General features: G+C 39.4%; 1 protein-coding gene across 3 annotated transcripts in view; it reads right to left on the reverse strand.

The window, feature by feature from the left end:
• Positions 1 to 23,075, reverse strand: part of HSPE1 (heat shock protein family E (Hsp10) member 1) — a 48,066-nt gene that overhangs the window by 24,195 nt on the left and 796 nt on the right. Inside the window, exons 2-4 of one of the 3 annotated variants that reach the window (XM_040228871.1) lie at positions 22,692 to 22,856; positions 21,632 to 21,721; positions 21,300 to 21,552 (exon numbers count right to left, since the gene is read on the reverse strand). In XM_040228871.1, the coding sequence (XP_040084805.1) occupies positions 21,502 to 21,552; positions 21,632 to 21,721; positions 22,692 to 22,856 (306 nt within the window). In that variant the 3' untranslated portion in view covers positions 21,300 to 21,501. Of the gene's footprint in view, positions 1 to 3,932; positions 3,996 to 7,565; positions 7,691 to 21,299; positions 21,553 to 21,631; positions 21,722 to 22,691; positions 22,857 to 23,075 lie in introns of those variants that run through there. The other 2 variants (XM_040228872.1, XM_040228870.1) reach the window with 2 other exon arrangements.

Raw genomic sequence — 23,075 nt, forward strand, 5'->3', positions numbered from 1 at the left:
ATATGCTATCTAGGTTGGTCATAACTTTTCTTCCAAGGAGTTTAAGCGTCTTTTAATTTCATGGCTGCAGTCAGCACCTGCAGTGATTTTAGAGCCCCAAAATATAGTCTGATACTTTTTCCACTGTTTCCCCATCTAATTGCCATGAAGTGATGGGACCAGATGCCGTGATCTTAGTTTTCTGAATGTTGAGCTTTAAGCCAACTTTTTCACTCTCCTCTTTCACTTTCATCAAGAGGCTTTTGAGTTCCTTTTCACTTTCTGCCATAAGGGTGGTGTCATCTGCTTATTTCAGGTTATTGATATTTCTCCCTGAAATCTTGATTCCAGCTTGTGCTTCTTGCAGCCCAGCATTTCTCATGATGTACTCTGCATAGAAGTTAAATAAGCAGGGTGACAATATACAGCCTTGACACATTCCTTTTTCTATTTGGAACCAGTCTGTTGTTCCATGTCCAGTTCCAACTGTTGCTTCCTGACCTGCATACAAATTTCTCAAGAGGCAGGTCAGGTGGTCTGGTATTCCCATCTCTTTCAGAATTTTCCACAGTTTATTGTGATCCACACAGTCAAAGGCTTTGGCATAGTCAATAAAGCAGAAATAGATGTTTTTCTGGAACTCTCTTGCTTTTTCGATGATTCAGCGGATGTTGGCAATTTGGTCTCTGGTTCATAGGCAGACTTAATATTGTTATCAATATTACCTAAAGCAATCTACAGATTCTGTGCAATCTCTACCAGAATTCCAAGTCTTTCTGCAAGAACGGAAAAGCTGATTCTCAAATTTATATGTCATTCCAAGGGGCAACAAATAGTCAAAGAATCCTGAAAACATAAATTGAAGGATACACACTTCCCAATTTCAAGACTTACTACAAAGCTACAGTAATCAAAACAGCCTAGAGATCCAGCAGCTAAGACTCTGCCCTCCCGATGCAGGGGAACCAAGTTCCATCCCTAACCAGAGAAATAGATCCCATATGCTGCAACTAAGAGTTCTCATGCCCTGCTGCTGCTGCTAAGTCGCTTCAGTCGTGTCCAACTCTGTGCGACCCCAGAGACGGCAGCCCACCAGGCTCCCCCGTCCCTGGGATTCTCCAGGCAAGAACACTGGAGTGGGTTGCCATTTCCTTCTCCAATGCCTGAAAGTGAAGAGTGAAAGTGAAGTCACTCATGCAAATAAGATCCTGTGAGCTGCAACCAAGACCCAGTGCAGCCTAAGTAATTAGTTAAAGTAGGTGTTGATATTAAAAAAAAAGTCTAGTACTGACATAAGCAGACTTATAGACCAATGGAACTGAACAGAGGAACTAGAAATAAACCCTCACATAAAGTTAAGTTATTTTTGACAAGAGCGTCAAAAACCATTCAATGTGGAAAGGATAGTCATTTTTAAGTATATAGTTCTGTGGCTTTCTTGTATTCACAATGTTGTGCAACCAAAGAAAAGCCCTGTACCTAACAGCTTAATTGGTGAATTTTACTAAATATTAAAAGAACTAACATCAATCCTTCTCAAAGTCTTTCAAAAAAATTGAAGACAAAAGCATACTTCCTAACTCCATTACAGCAGCATTCCTGATACCAAAGCCAAATTAAGATACTCTAAGAAAACTAGAAATCAATATCCCTTGTGAACACTGATACAAAAATCCTAGCAAATTCAGCAGCAAATTAAAATGATTATACATGATAATCAAATGAGATTTATTCCTTGAACCGAAGGATGGTTCAACATACAAAAACTGATCAATACAATACACCATGTTAACAGAATGGAGGGGGGAAAAAAAACCACAATGATCTCAACTGGTGCAGAAAAAGCATTTGACAAAATTCAACATCTTTTTATGATAAAAACACTAACCAACTTAAAATAAGAGGAAACTAACTCAACATAATGATGGCCAAATATGAAAAACACACAGCAAACATCATACTTAATGTGGAAGTGACTGAAAGAGTTCCGTTAAGATCAGAAATAATATAAGGATGCCTGCTGTTGCCACTTCTATTCAAAATAGTATTTGAAATTACAGCCAGAGTAATTAGGCAAGAAAAAGAAATAAAAGGCATCTAGATTAGAAAGGAACAAGCTATTTGCAAATGAAATAATCTCATTTGTAGAAACCCAAAAGATTTCACAAAAAAATTATTAGGACTAATAAACAAATTCAGCATAGCATCAGAACAAAACTCTACTTTTAAAGGGAAAAATACCTGCACATTTTTCCTCTTAATTTTTGCCAATTTCCACACACAGAACTCCAGATTTTATTTCTAAATCCTCCACAAGGCTTCTTTACTAACCTATTAAATATCTGTTCACTGAACAACACATTCTTTTTTTAAAAAACAATACATTCTTAAAAGGCAATGAGCAAAGCCATTCAATCATCAGTACTCTTCTATCTCCTGTGCTAAGTATCTAAATACTATACTGAATCCATTCTAAAGGTTTTTAATGTTTCTGTTAAGATTATTAAATGTTTGGGGGCAGGGGCTTCACAGCACAGCTCTCAAGATCTTAGTTCCTTGACTAGGGATCAAACCCATGCCCTCTGCAGTGGAAGCACAGAGTTCTAACCATCAGATCACCCAGGAAATTCCTGTCAAATTTTTACTACTCAAAGAATTCAACTGTATTTTTATTTTGTTTTCCAATATTTTTAAACAAGACAATAAATCCAAATAGCTATCTACTTTAACTATCTAGCTATCAAAATCAAACAGCTTTGACTAATATACTAGCACATCCAATTTCAATCATCCTTTTATTAACCCTTTAATGTGATTTTTAAGAATTAGCTATGGAAACTTTTTTCTCCCAGTTTTCAGATTTTATTCATTTGGGAATAAAAAAAAATTTTTTTTTAAATCTAACATAGTATACAATATGGTTCTCAGTAAAAATGCTTAAAAATCTCCTGAGGGGTTTTTCAAGCCAAACATGCTATTACCTCCTGGATAATCAGAGTCTTAGTGAGCTATTTGGGAGAAGGCAATGGCACCCCACTCCAGTACTCTTGCCTGGAAAATCTCATGGACGGAGGAGCCTGGTAGGCTGTAGTCCATGGGGTCACTAAGAGTCGGGCACGACCGAGCGACTTCACTTTCATGCACTGGAGAAGGAAATGGCAACCCACTCCAGTATTCTTGCCTGGAGAATCCCAGGGACAGAGGAGCCTAGTGGGCTGCCGTCTATAGGGTCGCACAGACACAACTGAAGACACTTAGCAGCAGCTGCAGCAGTGAGCTGTTTGGTAGTGGAAACAAACTTTCAAATATATTGGAGGGAGACAAAAGAAGTAGTAGTAACTATGGGAATTCCCTGGCAGTTCCCTGGCAGTCCCCTGGCGAGTGGTTAGGGTGCGTGGTTAGGGTGCGGTGGTCTTACTACCAGGGCCCAAGGTTCAATCCCTGGTCAGGGAACTAAGATCCCGCAAGCCAAGCATGTTCTCTAATGTTCGATCACCAAATGAATAATCAGTATGCTACTTCTTTATAGTTACATTATTCCACTTAAGCATTCAATTATTTGTGAATTAAATTCATTCTAAAGTCAAATTTTATACCCTAATTTGGTATATATTGGCTTCCCTGATGGCTCAGAGGTTAATGCGTCTGCCTGCAATGTGGGAGACCTGGGTTTGATCCCTGGGTTGGGAAGAACTCCTGGAGAAGGAAATGGCAACCCACTCCAGAATTCTTGCCTGGAGAATATATTGATAGATAATAAAATGTATTTAAGTTTTATGATAGTTTAATATGCCATCTTAAAACAAAATGAGGTTTGATGAAAGTTTTAAGCAGGCACCCCAATAATTCCATGGATTCTGGTTTGTGCTAAAAGATACAGGAATACTTAACTATGCCAAGGGAGATAAAATGCTTTAGGTTATTGGAGTTGTAAAAGAAACTATTATTATTACCTGCTGAACAGCAAGTGTACTGTCCATTTCATCAAAGGATTCATCAGGCCAATTATAGAAATCCTATAAGAAAAAATGTCATGGTTAAAGCATATACAAAGTTACAAAGAAGATGCAATACTATTATGATTGACTTCAATTCTTAACAAAGATCCAAAGTTATATCAGGGGAGAAGAAAAGTTCTCATATTTTAAACAATGTGATTATTAGTAAGTAAGTTAAAGAAATTTTATTCAATGTTTTAAATGAACACCAAGATTTTATTTAACTGAACTCTAAGTTACAGTTTTCTCAACCATAGATCCCTCAAATATGGCTCTCATAAACCTTTCATGTGTTATTAACTGATAAGTCCAGCACAATTTTGTTTGTGGTGGTTAAATATTTTTCCAAATGTTCTAATGAAAAAAAAATCCAGGCAGTAAAAAACATCAGTTTTTACCCAAAGAGAATAGCTAGAATAAGCAGCAGTTACTACTCCATTAAGTATTATTTAAGACAGATATTATAATAAATTACAATTCTAATTGCAAATGATGTTTTAAATTTCTAAATCAAAATGTGAGCACCATCAAAAACAAATCATTTAAAAAGAACAACCTACTTTTCAAAAATGTATTTATTTATTTTTTGGTTGTGCTGGGTCTTCGTTGCTGCACTCAGGCTTTTTCTAGTTGCAGAGAGCGGGGGCTCCTCTCTAGCTACAGTGTGCAGGCTTCTCACTACTGTGGCTTCTCTTGCTGCAGTGCATGGGCTCTAGGGAGCACAGGTTTCAGTAGGTGCCACAGGTGGGCTCAGGAGTTGCAGATCCTGGGCCTCTAGCACACAGGTTCCATAGTTGTGGCACGTGGGTTTAGTTGCTCTTAAGCATGAGGGATTCTTCCATTATTAGCAAGTGGACTCTTCACCACTGAGCCACCAGAGAAGCCCGGCAGCCAGAGTCTTAATCACTGGACTACCAGGAAAGTTCAAACAATCTTCTTTTAAGGGGAATAATTTTACGGATCACCTTGTACTGGTTCTGAACTGCTCTATAGATAGCCCAGTTCACAGACATTCACCAAAGTGTTCAGACTCTTTCCATCTGACAGCTTTTTCAGCAGTTTACCTACATATCTTCTGTAGGCACTTAATGCCTGACACATTGTAGGTACTCAATAAATGTCTGGGAAAAGGTAGTAGGAAACCAAAAATCTATAACCCTGCATCAGTCAACGTAAGTCTCTAAAAATTGGAGCAAACTGAATACAGTGTTTGATACCACATTATTAAAAGTTTAATTGCAAAGATATTTATAAATATAATGCACATACAGTAAAAAGTTTAAAGAAAAAAAAAGGAATGAGAATCACCATTACTGACTAGGAGTGGGTAGAAGACAGAAGAATGTGATACAGAAGGATTTAACTATATTAGTAATGTCCTAGTTCTGAGTACGTGATGGGTATGGTATACCATTTAAGTGTCTTAAGCATTTCATATCTTTTTTTTTTTTTTTCATATCTTTTCTTTTTCAATAGTTACCTATTCTGAATGAAAATGAACTAAATTTATTTTAAAAGTCAAGAAATAAAAACAACTTTCTGGAAATTGTTTTAGGATGTCTCTTCCTAGATATTATCTACATATTATTAGAAAGTAGTTTTAAAATTCTTCCTGATTTGTAGTGAAAAATGTTTCTATTAATATGCTTTGCAAATTTTTTCATCTTTTAAAAAATATAGTTTGTATTGTTTTTAAAATATTAAAAAACACATATAGTAATACATAGAAAAGATGTAAAAAGTTAACTGAGAATTAAATGTTTGCCTCATACTTAAAACACTTAAAAGAGCCAAAAATCCAGCTTAATGAACATTCTCATCTAATTCAGTAAAACATTTATTGAAAAACAACTATGTGCCTATAATCCAACCTAACCAATTTTTAAAAAAGTAGAAAGATACTCTATCTACTCTAATTCTAAATATATCATTTTAGACTAGACCCATTTCACGAAGGAAATCAGTGTGATATACAAAGTACAGGCAGAATGCTGCTTAAGTAGTCCTTTTTTTTAAAATCCTAACTTTTTCTATTACATTTTATTTAACAACTTTGATCTATGACTATGTGGAAAAAAGCAAAGGAGCTTTCTATATGTGACTTACTCATAACATAGCAAATAGATGTGTTAAAATACTGACTTAAAATCTATGATTCTGTATCCTTTCAAAATTAATAACTTTTGAATCAATAAAAATGGATGATTCTTATGTGAGCACAAAAAATTCACTTCTAAATACAAAAATATAAAAGTTGATCATTTAAAAGAATCAGAAATAATGTTTCCACAGAATGAGAATTAAAAGCATCTTAGAAAAGATCATTTATAAAGAAAGAAATTTTGGAAACAGTAAAAAGCACAAATAATATACAAATTCCAAGTAGGATGACCATAAAACTGCCAATAAAACTGACACAATAAAACATGCTCTATAAAAACAAAAGGCTTTCAAACTGAACTCTCTAAATTTCAGTACTAGAAGGAATTTGTGAAAAAGAAAAGGTCACTAGTGTCTAATTAGCAGTCTAATTTCTGGGCGTCAGTTTCCTTATCTGTAACATAGATCTGGGAAGATGCCTGGATCTAAAAGTTCCCTTTGAAAGGACATCCTTTCCCAAATTCTGTGCAAGGCATTAAAAATCCATTCTCTGACATAAGGTAGTAGCTCCACGGTTGCATCTGGTCCCTACCCTGCGCGCCACCCTACACATACACTTACCTCTTTTTCTTTAAAATCACATTATAACACCTCTTCTGATTTTGGAGCATGTACCCAATTACAAACCATTTCACCTGGCAGGTTAATCAGATGAAGTCTAACTACCCTATTCGATTTTTTTTTAGGAATGTGAAGAGCACTCCGTCTTTTGCAAATCCCAAGAATCAATACTGACACAAGGACCAACTCACTCCAAGTACCGCCCTACTAAAACTTGATAAAATTATAATCAGTTCCTTCCTTATGCTTCACACATAACAAAGAAATTCACAAGGAATGACATCTAACAAGTCCCAGCCTGATGAGGAAAACTTGCTGGACCAGAGAACAGCTAGAGCGAGAAGTGGCCAAAAGCAGACAGCAGGAGGAGGATAAAGTAAATTATCGACTCCCGGATCCGGCTAGGCAAGCTGGATGTCAGAGGTCGGGCAGGTCACAAGCCAGATAGGAACTGGAAGGCAGGACGAGGTAGGCTGTTTACACCCCTCCCACCCTAGAAGCCCTCATAGAACCTCAGAGTCTCCACCTGGCCGGCGGCACCCCTCAGACACTGGTCACTGGAGATCAGGCAAAAGGCGAGAACAAGCAGTGGCTGCTAACAAGCTTTCCAGCCCTGGTCTCGGCCGCCGCTACGCGCCCCTCACGCCCACCCTCCAGTCGGAGCTACGCAGGCCTCCCGGGCCGCCGCCGCCGCCTCAGCCAAACCGAGGGACTGAGGCTCCGGAAGAGCAGGCCGGGCACAAGTGCCCCCGCCAGTCCGCCGGTCGGCCCGGCCCATCCTCCTCTCAGAGGTATCCAGCTTCAAAGTGCGACTCTGCTCGGCACCAAGAGCCCCCTCCCCCTCCACCAAAGGTGCAGCGATAGTACCTGAGCCTTGGTACCCGGCCTGTTCCGCCTCAGCACAGCCGTCCCCTCCGCCATGACCATAGTGCCAGAGTCTGGGCGGCTGGAGTCGGTACCCGGATGTAGGGGACGGCTGCCTGCGCGGGGGGCGGGGCGGAGCGGCGTTCCTGGCTAGGGCGCCGGGGAGGGGCGACTGCTGACGGCACAGCCGTAGCCCGCGCGGGGCAGGGTGGGAGGAACCGGAGGAGTCCCGGAAAGGGCCAGCTGGCGGAGGGAGGGGGACAAGAAAAAGGAACAGCCGACGACTCACTGACGACAAAGTGGAGGGAGGGAGAGACCCGGCTGCCAAGGACCAGAGTGAGTAGCAAAGAGAATTCCGCCGGCCAGCGCAGAGAGCCACCATCCCCAAGTGGGAATGTGCAAATTTGGCGTAACGCCTTGTGCATCTCATTGGGCTTACGTTAGTTAACTGGAAGAACGGGGCTTGCACAATGGCGACCGTTTCAGTTGTCGGTTGTGCAAACTAGAGAAGCGTAAGTCTGTCCCGAAATCTGCCTAGATGTGCAAAGTGAAAAAGAGGTCAGCAGTCTTGGAAAATTACACAGACCCTGCATGAAATCGACCAATTTCAAATCAGACTCAGGCTCAGAGTGTAAAACGGTATTTCCGCCATCCGCTAAATTTGTGTAGATTAGAGACCCAAATGCCAGTTATCTGGGGGTAAAGAGGACATTGGATATTGTGTGTTAAGCAGACAAAATTAGCTTGTATCTTTTTGCAAGTCAGAAGCAGGAGGAGAAAAATGAATGTCCCTTCGTTGACGGTGGGTGTTGTACATCCCAGAATTTCAGTTTTTCTTTGTTGCAAGTTTTTTCTCTTAAGTCATGGAATCACAGATGTATTGGCAAACTTTTTTTTGGTTCCTGCTTGGAAATCTTAAAATGTTTGATCTGGGGAATGAGAGAGGCCTTAGGTTATCAGATGGGAAGACAGTTAAATTAGTAAACAATGCATATAGTAGGGTAATTTCCAAGAGAGAAAAGCATCAGATATCCCATCCCATCAAGTGCACCTAAAGGTGTATTAAGAATGCTGAGACATGTAACAGAGTCTCCAAAGATGAAAGCCAGGAGTGGATGAGAGGGTGGTTAAAATTAGTGCAAAGCTGAGTAACTGTCATGGCTTGGAATTTCGTTCAGAAGCATTTAATATGGGAAGCCTGTTGGCCTTTAAATAAAGATTTCTTCTTTCTGGAAGATGTAGAGACTGGTAACTTTTCAAGAGAAAGGATAACTCCATCACTAACTTATAAGTGCAAAAAATGTATTCATCCAACAAGTGTTTATTAAGCCCCACTCTGTGGCACTGAGGTAAAAGTATAAAAAGGCCCCATCCTTAAGGATAAGTTGATTAGAGTCTAGCAATGGAGACAGCCGTGCAAATCACCAGTTCTCTTAATAAATACAGTGAGAATCTAAGACAAGCAGCCCCTAAATGTTGCCGCCCTAAGAGAGATATGGGTGGATCTGTAGAGAGCAGATTCTTAGGTCTGTGGACAATCTCACCTCCCTTACTCCAAGTCCAAGGATTCAGTTATAATTTCCCGGATTGTGTGGTAGTCCCCGGGCTGTAAATATCAGTTACCTATAGTTGAAGGGGCTCATCTTAATGTTCTCATAAGTCCAGAATTCAGTTCAGTCGCTCAGTCATGTCTGACTCTGCAACCCCATGAATCGCAGCATGCCAGGCCTCCCTGTCCATCACCAACTAATAGAGTTTACCCAAACTCATGTCCATTGAGTTGGTAGTGCCATCCAGCCATCTCATCCTGTGTCGTCCCCTTGTCCTGCCCCCAATCCTTCCCAGTATCAGGGTCTTTTCCAATGAGTCAGCTCTTCGCATCAGGTGGCCCAGAGTATTGGAGTTTCAGCTTCAGCATCAGTCCTTCCAATGAACACCCAGGACTGATCTCCTTTAGGATGGACTGGTTGGATCTCCTTGCAGTCCAAGGGACTCTCAAGAGTCTTCAACACCACAATTCAAAAGCATCAATTCTTTGGCCCTCAGCTTTTTTCACAGTACAACTCACACATGACCACTGGAAAAACCATAGCCTTGACTAGACAGACGTTTGCTGGCAATGTCTCTGCTTTTTAATATGCTATCTAGGTTGGTCATAACTTTTCTTCCAAGGAGTAAGCCTCTTTAAATTTCATGGCTGGTAGTAATACTTAAATACTGTTTCAACCCATCTGGAAAGAACAAAAGAAAAAGAGAGTTAAGTAGGTGTTAAATTCAGGAACAAAATACATATTCTTCTCTTTGAAAAGTCTAATTATGCTACATTGTGATGTCAATTCTGGCCTTGTTTACAGGAAGAACCTTGGTCTTTATGGTTGAAATGTTTCTAGCTCATAACCTTCACATTTTAATCTGACGTTTAATCTGTCAGTCTGCAGATTGGAGGTCTGCAGACCTCCAAACTACAATAATTCTACAACCACAATTAATTTAGGGAGTGGAGGAAGAAGAAAAGAGCATGATCAGTAATAACAGTAACCTGTAAAAATGGGTTACTTGAATATTTTTGTTAAAGAAGTTGTTTTTTTTAAAGGCAAGATGAACAAATGAAAATAACTCTGGACTGAGATTCAAGAAGTCTAAATTCTCTTCCTTGTTGACTGTAAGACTTTGAACAATTTATCAAATAAAAGGGTTTGTATGGCGGGGGGGGGGGGAATGAAACCATTGCACAGCAGTTCTTTCCTTCTGCCTCATAAAGAGAATGATCTTTTGGGGGCTTCCCTGGTGGTCCAGTGGTTAAGAATCCACCTTGCAATGCTGGGAACATGGGTTTGATCCATGGTCTCAGAAGATCTCACATGCCATGGAACAACCAAGCCCGTGGAGCACAAATACTGATCCTGTGCTCTAAAGCATATGAGCTGAAACTGGTGAAGCTCACACACCCTAGAGCCTGTGCTTTGCAACAGGAGAAGCCACTGCAGGGAGAAGCCACTGCAGTGAGAAGTTCGCAACTAGAAGCTCTCCGCAACTAGAGAAAGCCCGTCTGCAGCAATGAAGACCCAGTGCAGCAAAAATAAATTTTAAAGTCTCTCAAAAGTTTTAGAAGAAAATACTCTGTAAATCCAACGAATCATAAGTAATTTCAAAACCATCTATCCAATATGAAATCCTCCTTGGGGAGTTTTAAAATCCAACTAAAATAGTGAATGCCCATTGTGTTTGGGCACTGAGCAAGAGCTAAGAACCATGAATAAGATGTATAAGCTCCTTTCTTCAAAAAGTTTAAAAATGAATAGGAAAGGAGGATATGTAAATTACTATACTACAGACAGAATGTCTTTGGTTGATGGTGGCCTATTTGCTATCCACACTCCTTGACACATGCTCTTTGCAAAGAGACTTTACTCTTGCTCAGTATCCATCTCTCCCAATTTGAGCAGGGAAAGGTAAACCCATCTTTAACTGAGGGATAAATCCTTATTGGCCTAAGCCAATGTTTAAAGGGTGAGCATATGACTCCATTTTAGCCTGAGGAGATATGAAAAGATACCTGATGGAGCACTCTGGGGAAAGGTTTTCTTGCTCTTGAAGGGACAGTAAAAGAGATGGTCCCTTTTTTGTGCCGCTGAACCTTGTCAAGTCTGGGGCTGCATCAACCCTCTTGACTTGAAGGAAGCCAGCCTAAGAGCAAAGCTGGTGCACTGACCGATGCATGAAGTACTTGAATGTGCCATTTAAGTTGCATTTATCGAGGGGGTTTCATAGAGGCAGTTTCGTTCCAGGCCAAGCAAAATTGAAGCAGCAGTGAAGTATGGAGATGTATGTTCACAGCTGAACAAAAAGTAGTTGTATATGTAGTTTTGTACATTTTTAACATATTATTTGAAAATTCATTTCTCTTTATAAAAATTGTTATAGACAAAATTGTTTGAATTTATAAAGTTCAAACAAGCCAATTTTGACTACAAATGAGTGAGATACTCAGCTTCCACAGTACTTCATTTTTATCTCTAGAATATTTGACCAATTAGTGATTGTGGTAGCCAGTTGCCAAGATGTCCTCTAGTGATTATCATCTCCTCAGTGTGAGAGACAACCAAATGAAGAACACCTTTGGTTCTCTCGCACACTGAATAGGGCGGACCTGTTTAATCAAAATAGGACATTTTGAAAATGATATTGTGTGACTCCTGATGTTAGGCCATTGCCGGGGTCCAGCCCCGGTGGATCCAGGGTAATTCGAAGGTGGGGACGGAGTTGGCGTCCTGGAAAAAACTTATTTAATTACAGATATAGAGGGAGATTAGAAACAGATAGTGTAGTAGGAATATTAATGGTACCAGATGGGAATTCAGCCAGGAAAATGGGGAGCGAGAAAGAAATGACACGGGGGAATCAGTCTTTCCAGAAACTGATCCAATTTCTTTATTTTTCAGGTTTGTTTATATACCTTTTTGTTATACATAGGGATGAATACAGAGTCACGCAGGGGTCAGCAGACCTGACCCTTGTCACAATCAGGTGCTTCATATAAAATTATACAAAGGTCTTACGGGTTTCATCATCTTCTGGCCAGGAGGTCTGCTGACATTTTATGGCCCTTTTTGATACCGGTCATTTAACCAAAAAACTTACTTTTCCAGGGGTGATTTTTTCTTAAATCAGGCGCCACCCTCCAAATAAAGTTGCATTCCTATAGGGTGAGGGTGTAGTGAGTTACAATCAAGAAAGGAATTTACTTAACCTAAGGTTTAACATGATTAATCTTAAAGGTTAATACTTATTTCTCCTATATGCTAGTTATATTCATTATAAGGGCAGGAATATGGAGATTTAGCAGCAAATATTGGCTCAACAAATGTAAACCCTTCACCAGTGTTCCCCTTAAGATCTATTTTGTCTTAAGATAGTGATAAAGTTACATTTTTGCATAGCAAGGACACAGTGATTTATAACAAAGTACAGTGGTCTATAATAAAAGAGAAAATTCATTAACTCAAAAAGTCTAGTATTGCTAACATCAAAAACTACTATATTTCCTTTTCTATATTCCAAATACATTGATTAATATATTCCCAGGTGCCTAAGGATATGGAGGCCTGATGGCAATCATTGACTCATCAATGAAAAAAGGCCTATGCTGATACTCCAAACTCTCTGTGCTGTTTATGGTTGAGAGGTTGTCATACAAGCTAGTCTGTCAGCAGAGAGGTTTGACCTGAGACATCCTTGTCACACCCAGGGCAGGGAATTAGCAGTAATTATTGGCATGACAAATGAAGAAAAAACCCTTCACCAATATAATTCCTAATCAACACACTAACACTATACTAATGATCTTCTAACTTCTCAAAAGAGTCTGTATTTAGAAAGTTTTAAAACATCCCGTGCCTTTCACAGTTGGGAGGGTGTAAACAATCACATGCGGCCGGATGAGCCTGATCAGGCAGGCCAGAGAACCTTCAGAGTTTGTAAGTTGAAACACTCTTGTCACACCCAGGAATTTTTATTAACTGGAGCTGCAAGTTAACTCCTTCTCTGAGAGAAATGGTTATGGGGGAGAGCTCCCCGTAAAGTACTCTGGTTTTGGGGGTAGATGCTCAGAAACAGGGTTTCCTGAGGCTTGATCACGCCTTTGCGTATGCCAGGCTTCCTTCCTCATGATATTTGCCATGGGCGGAATTCCTCACGCTGGCTTCCAACAGGCCATAAAAGACATTGTGGCTTTGGCCTTGCTCTCTCAGCTCACCTCCCTTGGGTAAGCTAAGATGCTGTCACGTGTGAGGATCCTCAAGTTGCCCACAGGGATCCATTGAAGCTCCTGCCAAAAGTAAGCATCAACTTGCCAGCAAGAGTAACCATCTTGGAAGTATAACTTGCAGATCCAAGTCAAACCTTTGGCTGATGGTAGCCTCATAAAATTTGGGATAAGCAGATCCCAAATTTCTAATGTCCAGATACTGTGTGAGATATTGGTGTTTTAAGCCACTAAGTTTGGGATGATTTGTTAAGCAGCAATAGATAACTAATACAGTAGTTCCTGAATCTTCAGGAAGGGAAGATATGATCAGAAGAGATAAGTCACAACAGACAATTATCATTTCCTTTTTTCCATAGGGCACCTAATATCTTTCATGAAATTAGGGGCATTTTCTACCTTTATTTTCTAGGTGACGGCAATTTCTAAAATTATGCTATTAATTTAGTTGTTTACTTCTGCCCGTTTTATTCACAACAAACTCTGGAAAATTCTTAGAGATGGGAATACCAGACCAGCTGACCTTCCTCTTGAGAAATCTGTATCCAGGTCAGGAAGCAACAGTTAGAACTGGACATGGAACAACAGACTATTTCCAAATAGGGAAAGGAGTGTGTCAAGGCTGTATACTGTCACCTTGCTTATTTAATTTCTTTGCAGAGTACATCATGAGAAACGCTGGGCTGGATGAAGCACAAGCTGGAATGAAGATTGCAGGGAGAACTATGAATAACCTCAGATATGCAGATGACACTATGCTTACGGCAGAAAGCGAAGAACTAAAGAGCCTCTTGAAAGGGAGAGAGTGAAAGTTGGCTTAAAGCTCAACATTCAGAAAACTACCATCATGGCATCTGGTCGCATCACTTCAAGGCAATTAGATGGAGAAACAGTGGAAACAGTGACAGACTTTATTTTGGGGGGCACCAAAATCACTGCAGATGGTGACTGCAGCCATGAAATTAAAAGACGCTTACTCCTTGGAAGAAAAGCTATGACCAACCTAGGCAGCATATTAAAAAACAGAGACATTACTTTGCCAACAAAGGTCCGTCTAGTCAAAGCTATGGTTTTTCCGGTAGTCATATATGGATGTGAGAGTTGTACTATGAAGAAACCTGAGCGCTGAAGAATTGATGCTTTTGAACTGTGGTGTTGGAAGAGACTCTTGAGAATCCCTTGGACTGCAAGGAGATCCAACCAGTCCATCCTAAAGGAAATCAGTTCTGAATATTCATTGGAAGGACTGATGAAGCTGAAACTCCAATACTTTGGCCACTTGATGTGAAGAACTGACTCATTTGAAAAGACCCTGATACTGGCAAAGGTTGGAGGCAGGAGGAGAAGGGGACAACAGAGAATGAGATGGTTGGATGGCATCACCAACTCAATGGACATCAGTTTGAGTAAGCTCCAGGAGCTGAGGATGGACAAGGAAGCCTGTCATGCTGCAGTCCATGGGGTCACAGAGAGTCGGACATGACTGAGCGACTGAACTGAATTGAACTGATTTTATTCATCCCTGTATCTCTAGTGCCTAAGACAGTGCCTAACACTTGTTCAAAAAAATGAATGGGGAGTTCTCTAGTGGTCCAGTGGCTTAGACTGCAGTCTCAATGCTGGGGGCCTGAGTTTGATTCCTGGTCAGGGAACTAGATCCTTCATGACATAACTAAGAGTTTGCACTTGCAATTAAGACCCAGTACAGCCAAATAAATTTAAAATTAAAAAAAAAACTTTTTAAAATGAATGACTTAAAAATACTACAATAAATTGGTCTTTTGAAATAATAAGTCAGATAAGTAAGTACCCACTGATGTTTTTTCCAAGTCAAATCTCTAGGCAAAATGAGACTGAAAAGTGTTTTGTAAGAGTTTGGCTAAATTTTAACGTCTTAAAGAACCAGGCTTAACTTGTAAGACGAGGGTTTGGATCCATTTCTTCTCTCTTATAACAGGAAAATCTCAAGATTGAAAAAATACAAAAACTGAAAACCATAAAAATACCTAAAGAAACTATGGAAGAACCTTCTGTTGGAGACTTTTCAGAGTTTGAAATAATAACTAGAAGCTATAATGGAAAATTTTATTTATTCAGCTATACCAAAATTACTTCCTGCAAATTTAAAGTATTTAAAAAATCAAAGTCAAATTATAAACTGGAGGAAAAAACTTATCACAAAGAACCAATTTCCCTGAATGATAAGGATATCAAATCGTAAAAGGCCAGTTACCCAGTAGGAAACTGAGCAGCAGATATTAACGGGCAGTAGGAACAGTTAACAGGAAAGAAAATAAGAGATGGCTCTTAAACACATGAGATCCTCACCCTTATCCATAAAGATAAAATTATTTGTTTGGAAAAATAAAAATTCATAACATCCTATATTATTGAGAGTGGGAGGAAATCAGCAATCTCATACATTGCTGGTAAGATTATTAATCGGTAGAAATTCTCTGAAGGGCAACTTGAAGATGTTTGTGTGTATGTGTGTATATATGATTAAGGTTCACGTAACTGTTGACATGGGCCTTCCAGGAGGCTCAATAGTAAAGAATCTGCCTGCCTATGCAGAAGATGCAGGTTCAATAACTGCATCAGGAAGATCCCCTGGAGAAGTAAATGACAACCCACTCCTAGAAAATCCCATGGACAGAGGAGCCTGGCAGGCTGTGTAGTTCATCCGGTTGCAAAAGAGTCAGATACAACTTAGCAACTAAGTAACAATGACCCTTTGACATAGCAGTTTCATGCCCAGCAGTTTATCTTAAAGATACAAAATCTATGCAAAATTTTATTTATTTGAGAAGTGTTTTTAAGAGCCTAAGTTTATAATTTAAATATCAATCAATAGGAAATGCTTAAATTTTGGTTCATCCATATAATGAAACATCATACAGCTATAAGGAGAATGAAACTTTTATATGTACTTTATAGATTAATTCCAAAGACAAAATTGTTAATACAAAAAATAAAAGGCAAGGTGCCAATTGGTGTGTACAGAATATTTTACTTTTGAAAAGTATATATATATTTCATATGCATGAGATACATATATATACACACACAAATACATATGTATACCTAAAACTCCCCTGAAAGAAAGAATATGAACTGTAACACCAGTGCCTCCAGGAATGGAACCAGGTGGCTATGGCACAGGCAGGGGAAGGACTCTTCAGTGTACATCCTTTTGAATTTTTACATACACATGCATTGCATGCGTACATGGTCAGTCACTTCAGTCATGTCTGACTCTTGTGACCCCTGGGCTGTAGCCCTCCAGGCTCCTCTGTCCATGAGATTATCTCAGCAAGAATACTGGAGTGGGCTGCCATTTTCTTCTCCAGGGGATCTCTCCTACCCAGGGATCAAACCCATGTCTCTTGCATTGGCAGGCAGATTCTTTACCACTGAGACACCTGGGAAGCCCACAAACAGATCATCTAGTTTTAAATGTTAATAAAATTAAAGTTTAAGGAAAAAAAATATCAGGCTTGACTCAAAATGTTAAGGAACATCTAGTGCCCCCCCCCCCCTTTTTTTACAGTTAATTCTTAAACCCAGAGAGGTTGAAATGATTTGTCAAATATCACATAACTACCATTTTCTGGGCTTCCAAAATCACTGCAGATGGTGATTGCAGCCATGAAATTAAAGGACACTCCTTGGAAGGAAAGTTATGACCAACCTAGACAGCATATTAAAAAGCAGAGACATTACTTTGTCAACAAAGGTCCATCTAGTCAAGGCTATGGTTTTTCCAGTAGTCATGTATGGATGGATGTGAGAGTTGGACTATAAAGAAAGCTGAGGGCCAAAGAATTGATGCTTTCGAACTGTGGTGTTGGAGAAGACTCTTGGGAGTCCCTTGGACGGCAAGGAGATCCAACCAGTCCATCCTAAAGGAGATCAGTCTTGGGTGTTCATTGGACGGACTAATGTTGAACCTGAAACTCCAATACTTTGGCCACCTCATGTGAAGAGCTGACTCATTGGAAAAGACCGATGCTGGGAAAGATTGAGGGCAAAGAGGAGAAGGGGATGACAGAGGATGAGATGGTTGGATGACATCACCGACTCAATGGACATGGGTTTGGGTGGACTCCGGGAATTGGTGATGGACAGGGAGGCCTGGCATGCTGCGGTTCATGGGGTCGCAAAGAGTCGGACACGACTGAGCGACTGAACTGACTGAATGACTATGTAAGCTACACAGGATCTACAGCCTAGGTTTGATTGAGGTCTCTCATACAGATTGCTTAAGGGTTAAAAAAAGAGAAAAGACATTTAAATAGACTTCACATAAATAAAAAGTTCTAAAGTCCATTTTGGTGTGGGTGCAGAGAAAACAGCAATTAACTTGCTGGATGAGGCATGTGACCTGGTATCATGCTGGAGAGCAATCTGGCAGCCCTTTGCTAAGTCACTTCAGTCATGTCCGACTCTGTGTGACCCCATGAACGTCAGTCCACCAGGCTCCCCTGTCCCTGGGATCCTCCAGGCAAGAACACTGGAGTGGGTTGCCATTTCCTTCTTCAGTGCATGAAAGTGAAGTCGCTCAGTCATGTCCGACTTAGCAACCCCATGGACTGCAGCCTATCAGGCTCCTCCATCCATGGGATTTTCCAGGCAAGAGTACTGGAGTGGGGTGCCATTGCCTTCTCCGCTGGCAGCCCTTACCCGGAAGTTAAAAATGCTCACAGCCAGGTAAGTGCACTGTTGAGAGTACAGGGAGGAACTGTCATATCACGTATCAAACAAATATATGTTTATATTGAAAACACTGTGATAGGATAGAGAGATCAATGGATCAGACTGTAAAATCCAGGAATATGTTTGCTTAAAAATTTAATGTATGATAAAGGTGACATCTCAAATGTGGGGGCAGGGGAGTGGTGGGGGGAGAGTGGGTAATCCAATAAAGTAAACCATTGGTTAAAAGTCAGACACATATACTGTACACTAAATGGATCAATGAATTACTTAACATTTCAAGAAAAAATGCACTAGAAGAATGAGATTTAACTAGAAACAAAAAATGCACAAATTAGGAAACAAATGTGACAAATTCACACCCCTAAAACCTTATGATCCATGTTGGTGGTAAAGCAGAATGGTAAACCAAACTGCCACTGTGGCAGTTTGGAGGATCCTCAAAAAGTTAAAAATAGAACTACCATATTTCTGTTCAGAAACCCCACTTCTGAGTATTTTTCTAAAAGAACTGAAATCAGAATCTCAAAGAGATATATTAGCACTCTCATCTGAATTGTAGCACTGTTTACAATAGCCAAGCTGTGGAAGCATCAATGTCCATTTGTTGTATGAATGGAGAAAACATGGTATTGCATACAATGGAATTATTACTCAGCTTTAAATATTTGACAACACGGAATGAACTTGACAATAAGCTAAGTCAATCCAATCAGAAGGACAAAATACTGTATTCCACATACGTGAAGTATCTAAAATAGCTGTAGAAGCAGAGACTAGAACAGTAGTTGCCAGGGACTAGGGGAGGGGAAAATGAGTTTTTAATCAATGGGCATAAAGTTTCATTTATTCAGTATTATAATGTACACTTAAAAATCTGTTAAGATGTATTTCATACTAAGTGTCCTTACTACAATAAAAAAATGAAAAAATACCTATTTTATGTCAATTTTAAAAAATAAGAACTTTCTGTAAAGCATAATTTCTGGAGCAATAGAGGAAAAAAACCATAATCTTGATAATGGTAACAACTTCCACAGCAGAATAGCACCCTGGTAATTTTATTCTCAATTTTTCAAAAAAATTTTTGTATAGAATAGTGAAATGCAGACTTTGAAGTCAGACAAGGTTGAGTTCAGTTCCAACCTATGACTTAAAATTTAGGTTACCTTGAGCAAGTTCCTCTACCTATCTGCATCCTTCACCTGCGAGGCAAAGAACATCAAACAGTACTGCTATGATTACACAAGTAAGTAGGATTTTATGTTGTTACTAGAACAGTGCCTGGCAAGAGCTCAAAAATGGTAAGGCCATCATTAAAATTTCAGTCAGAATTTTACCTGTTTTACCTTTCTCCTTACTATTTTCCTGTTCAACAAAAAGTAAACACCAACATACCTCTCTAAAACAGATGGGTCCACATCCCCAATACCCAGATTTTGGGCCCAAATTTCTCACGCCAAAATTCTTTTCCCTATTAATTTTTAATATAATCTCACAATCTATAAAGTGATTCTTCAGCAGTTCTGCTAGACAAGGACAACTTCTCTGGTACATAAAGAATCCACCCATCCTTCTGATTTAGGTTATGGACAGAGCCCTGAAATTCTAAGATAGCAAGTAATTCTGAGGATGAATAAGGTTTGTAAACTCATCTTAGATCTCAAAACGTACTTATTTCCTTGGGTCCTGGGAAAACAATCACGAATGTAAAGTCATAGACCTTGGACTGGATTCCTAATTAGTTTACCAACCACACAGCCTTGAGTAAGTTTCTTCATTTCCTCCGCGAGTTCTCTCATTGCTAAAACAAATCTGTGCTTACAGGATTACAACGTGCAGTTCACATTAGCTGTGCCGGGCACACAGTAGGAAACTGATGGCCCATTTGGGTTCTGTAAAAATAGGCATTCCTTTCTTTAACCTAAATGTGACAAAAAGCCTTATACAGCAAAATGTCACTAACATTTTGTAAATACATAACGTAAATACACAAACATACTATTTTATTGATGGGGATATTATCAAAAGTTGAGATTATTCCTTTATCACTTAAAATTTAATTTAGACTTTGATTCCACAAGACAAATATGGAATACAACTTTTAAAAGACATCATCATAGACTAGCTTATGAGCAATCAAAACTAACAAACATTTGACTGCACGGCAAAAATAGCTGGTAGCTGAGAGTCAAGATTAGGAGTTGGTAATCAACTCCAGTGTAGGATTGTTTGGGTTCAAATCTTAATTCTCCTGGCTCCTAAATCAAGCTATTTGTCCAGTTGTTTCCTATTTGGTAAAATCAATAAATTGTACACTAGATAACCTAATTGTCAGACAGTTTCAGGTACCCCTTCCCTTTTTCCAGTTGTTATCTGAAATGTCTATCATGGGCTTAGAACCGGCTGACAAAGTAGCAGAGGCCATAACAGTTTAGACAGCATGTAAATGTATTATGTCCAAATCAGGCTTTACCACTTCCTAGTGTCCTGTTATTACTTAACCCCCTTTGTGGCTCACCGTCCTTATATGCAAGATGTGACTGATGGTACTTGACTCATATGCTCTTGAAAGATTAAGCCATGTGATATAGGACAAGTACCTACAACAGTAGCTAGTACCTAGAAAATGCTCCTGAAGTGTTAGCTATACTGTCGCTCGGTGCCTAGCCTGGAATTCACAAGGTACTCAGCCAGTGTGAGCTGTTACACCCTACCTTGGATTTCTGTGTAATAGTGAAAATGTTCATTTTCAAAATATAACAAGAAATAAGACATGATACTAGATTTGCATAAGTGAACTATACTTAAATGTTTGATATATATGAAGTCAGAAGGTTGCTACTTGTTTTCACCTTCTTAGAATGTTGTTAGTATAAATCCATGGCTTTGAATCAGCATCAACTATATACTGAGTAAAGTTAACTTCAACATGAAGACTGAAAACCTTGTTTTCCAGTTCTCTGCAGGTTACCTCTATCTGCCCTCACATAAACCATGAACCCTAAAGCAACTGCAAAGCAAGTGTCAGTTGCTCAGTTGTGTCTGACTCTTTGCGACTGCATGTACTGTAGCCTGTCAGGCTCCTCTGGCCATGGATTTTCCAGGAAAGAATACTGGAATGGGTAGCCATTCCTTTCTCCAGGGGACTGACCCAACCCAGGGATTGAACCTGGGTCCCCTGCACTGTAAGCAGATTCTTTACCATCTGAGCCTCCAGGGAAGCCCAAGAACCATCTTAAATCACTAAATAAAAATTAACCATTGATTTATATATTTTTATTTGGAAATGTTTATACCAGTACAGTGAAACTAAATTTTAGACACTGGATGTCATTAGCTTGGATATCATTAGTTTATTATAAAAGAGAAACATGGAAATTATTTACATGATGAAAGATTTCAGAACTTCAGTGGAATGGGCAGCTTCACATGATGCCATTTCAATAGGGACTTATTTCAGTCGACATATTTCCCAAGAATGTCACCATCTCTAAATAAGAAATAATCCTGCAAACAGAGAAACCATTAGTTAAGAAAACTAACAGCAAATATTTAACCTATCCTTAATATTATGAAGTTTACACACCTTGTCGTCTAGAACTACTTTGGTGCCTCCATATTCTGGGAGAAGAACTTTATCTCCAACTTTCACACTAACTGGTTGAATCTCTCCACCCTTAAGAAAACAAGGATGTTTATTAGTAAAGATGTTTAGTTAACCAAACCAAATATTTACGCTTATTAATCAACTCTGCGTGCTGGAATCAGATGTTTAAAAAGACTTTGGTGGCCAAGTGGTATAATTTATAGTCATAGTTCTTCACTCAAAAATATCACTGTAGAGTTACACTTTGAAATAAGGCACACACAGTGGCTTCAACTAAAACCTGATTTTAGTTTAAAGGGTCAAAGAATTATACTGGGAAAACTAACTTTAAGCTTTTTAATTGTTAAATATTAACATACTTGAAGTAATATGTTACTTTACAACCAAGTGAGGTAAACCAGTTTTTAAAACCATATGTACAATGGTCATGTTTAACTTCTTTAAACACATAACAACTTAATTTTCTGACTTTGGAACATATACTTCATTTACTTTTGCAATTCAATTTCTGTTCCCCCAAAGCAGATTTAGGAAGAGGGACTGAAGTAGAGTGACCCAAATCTTCCTATTAACCCCAGGATAACCCCTTGCTAGAAATTTCTTAGAGGTATCTGGAGCAATGCAATGAACATATATGACCCCAGGGCATTTATGCAATATTCCAGTTGACTCTTCAGAAGTCTGAGGTCTAACCTTCAGTTGGAGACTAACTGGAAGGCCAGTTCTTACATGCAAGACAGAAAGTGATTAGGATTAAAGGATTAGGGCAATTTCAGTGTGTTAGAGGTCAGACTAAGTTCAAATTTATACCTACTGATTTTAATGCCGTGGAACTCTTCCTCCATCATATACAATAAGGTATTTTTTTCCTTCCCTGATTACAATCATTTTTGCTGAAAGCAGATTAGTTGTGAACCCACTGGGGAATGATCTTTTTAATAATCAAGGATCCCTACCGCGCCCCGCGCCGCCCCCCCCCCCCCCCCCCCGCCCCGCGGCATTTCACATAAAAATGAGTTCCATTTCAGTCCGCATTTACCTTTCCTTTAGAGCCTGATCCAACAGCAACCACCGTTGCTTGCAATACTTTTCCTTGTGATTTTTCTGGAAGCATAATGCCTCCTTTGGTTACAGTTTCGGCTGCACTTCTTTCAACTAATACTCGGTCAAAGAGGGGAAGAAACTTTCTAAATGCCTGTCCTGCCTGTAGAGAGAAAAACGTTAGACTTGAAACACAATGTATTCTAAACAGGCCACATGTGGCTTTCAAAGATAACGCCAATGTTCAGATTTTCCATTCAAAGCAAACACCTCTGAACGTTCAGTTCTAAATTCCGCGTTTAATTTCCCACTCCTATGAGTGTTAGGGGTCGTTGTTGCTCCTGAGGTCAGCAGCCAGACGAGCTTCAAGGACAAGCTTAGT

Source organism: Oryx dammah, unplaced genomic scaffold (genome assembly GCF_014754425.2).
Source record: "Oryx dammah isolate SB20612 unplaced genomic scaffold, SCBI_Odam_1.1 HiC_scaffold_27, whole genome shotgun sequence".
NCBI classification, from domain to species: domain Eukaryota; kingdom Metazoa; phylum Chordata; class Mammalia; order Artiodactyla; family Bovidae; genus Oryx; species Oryx dammah.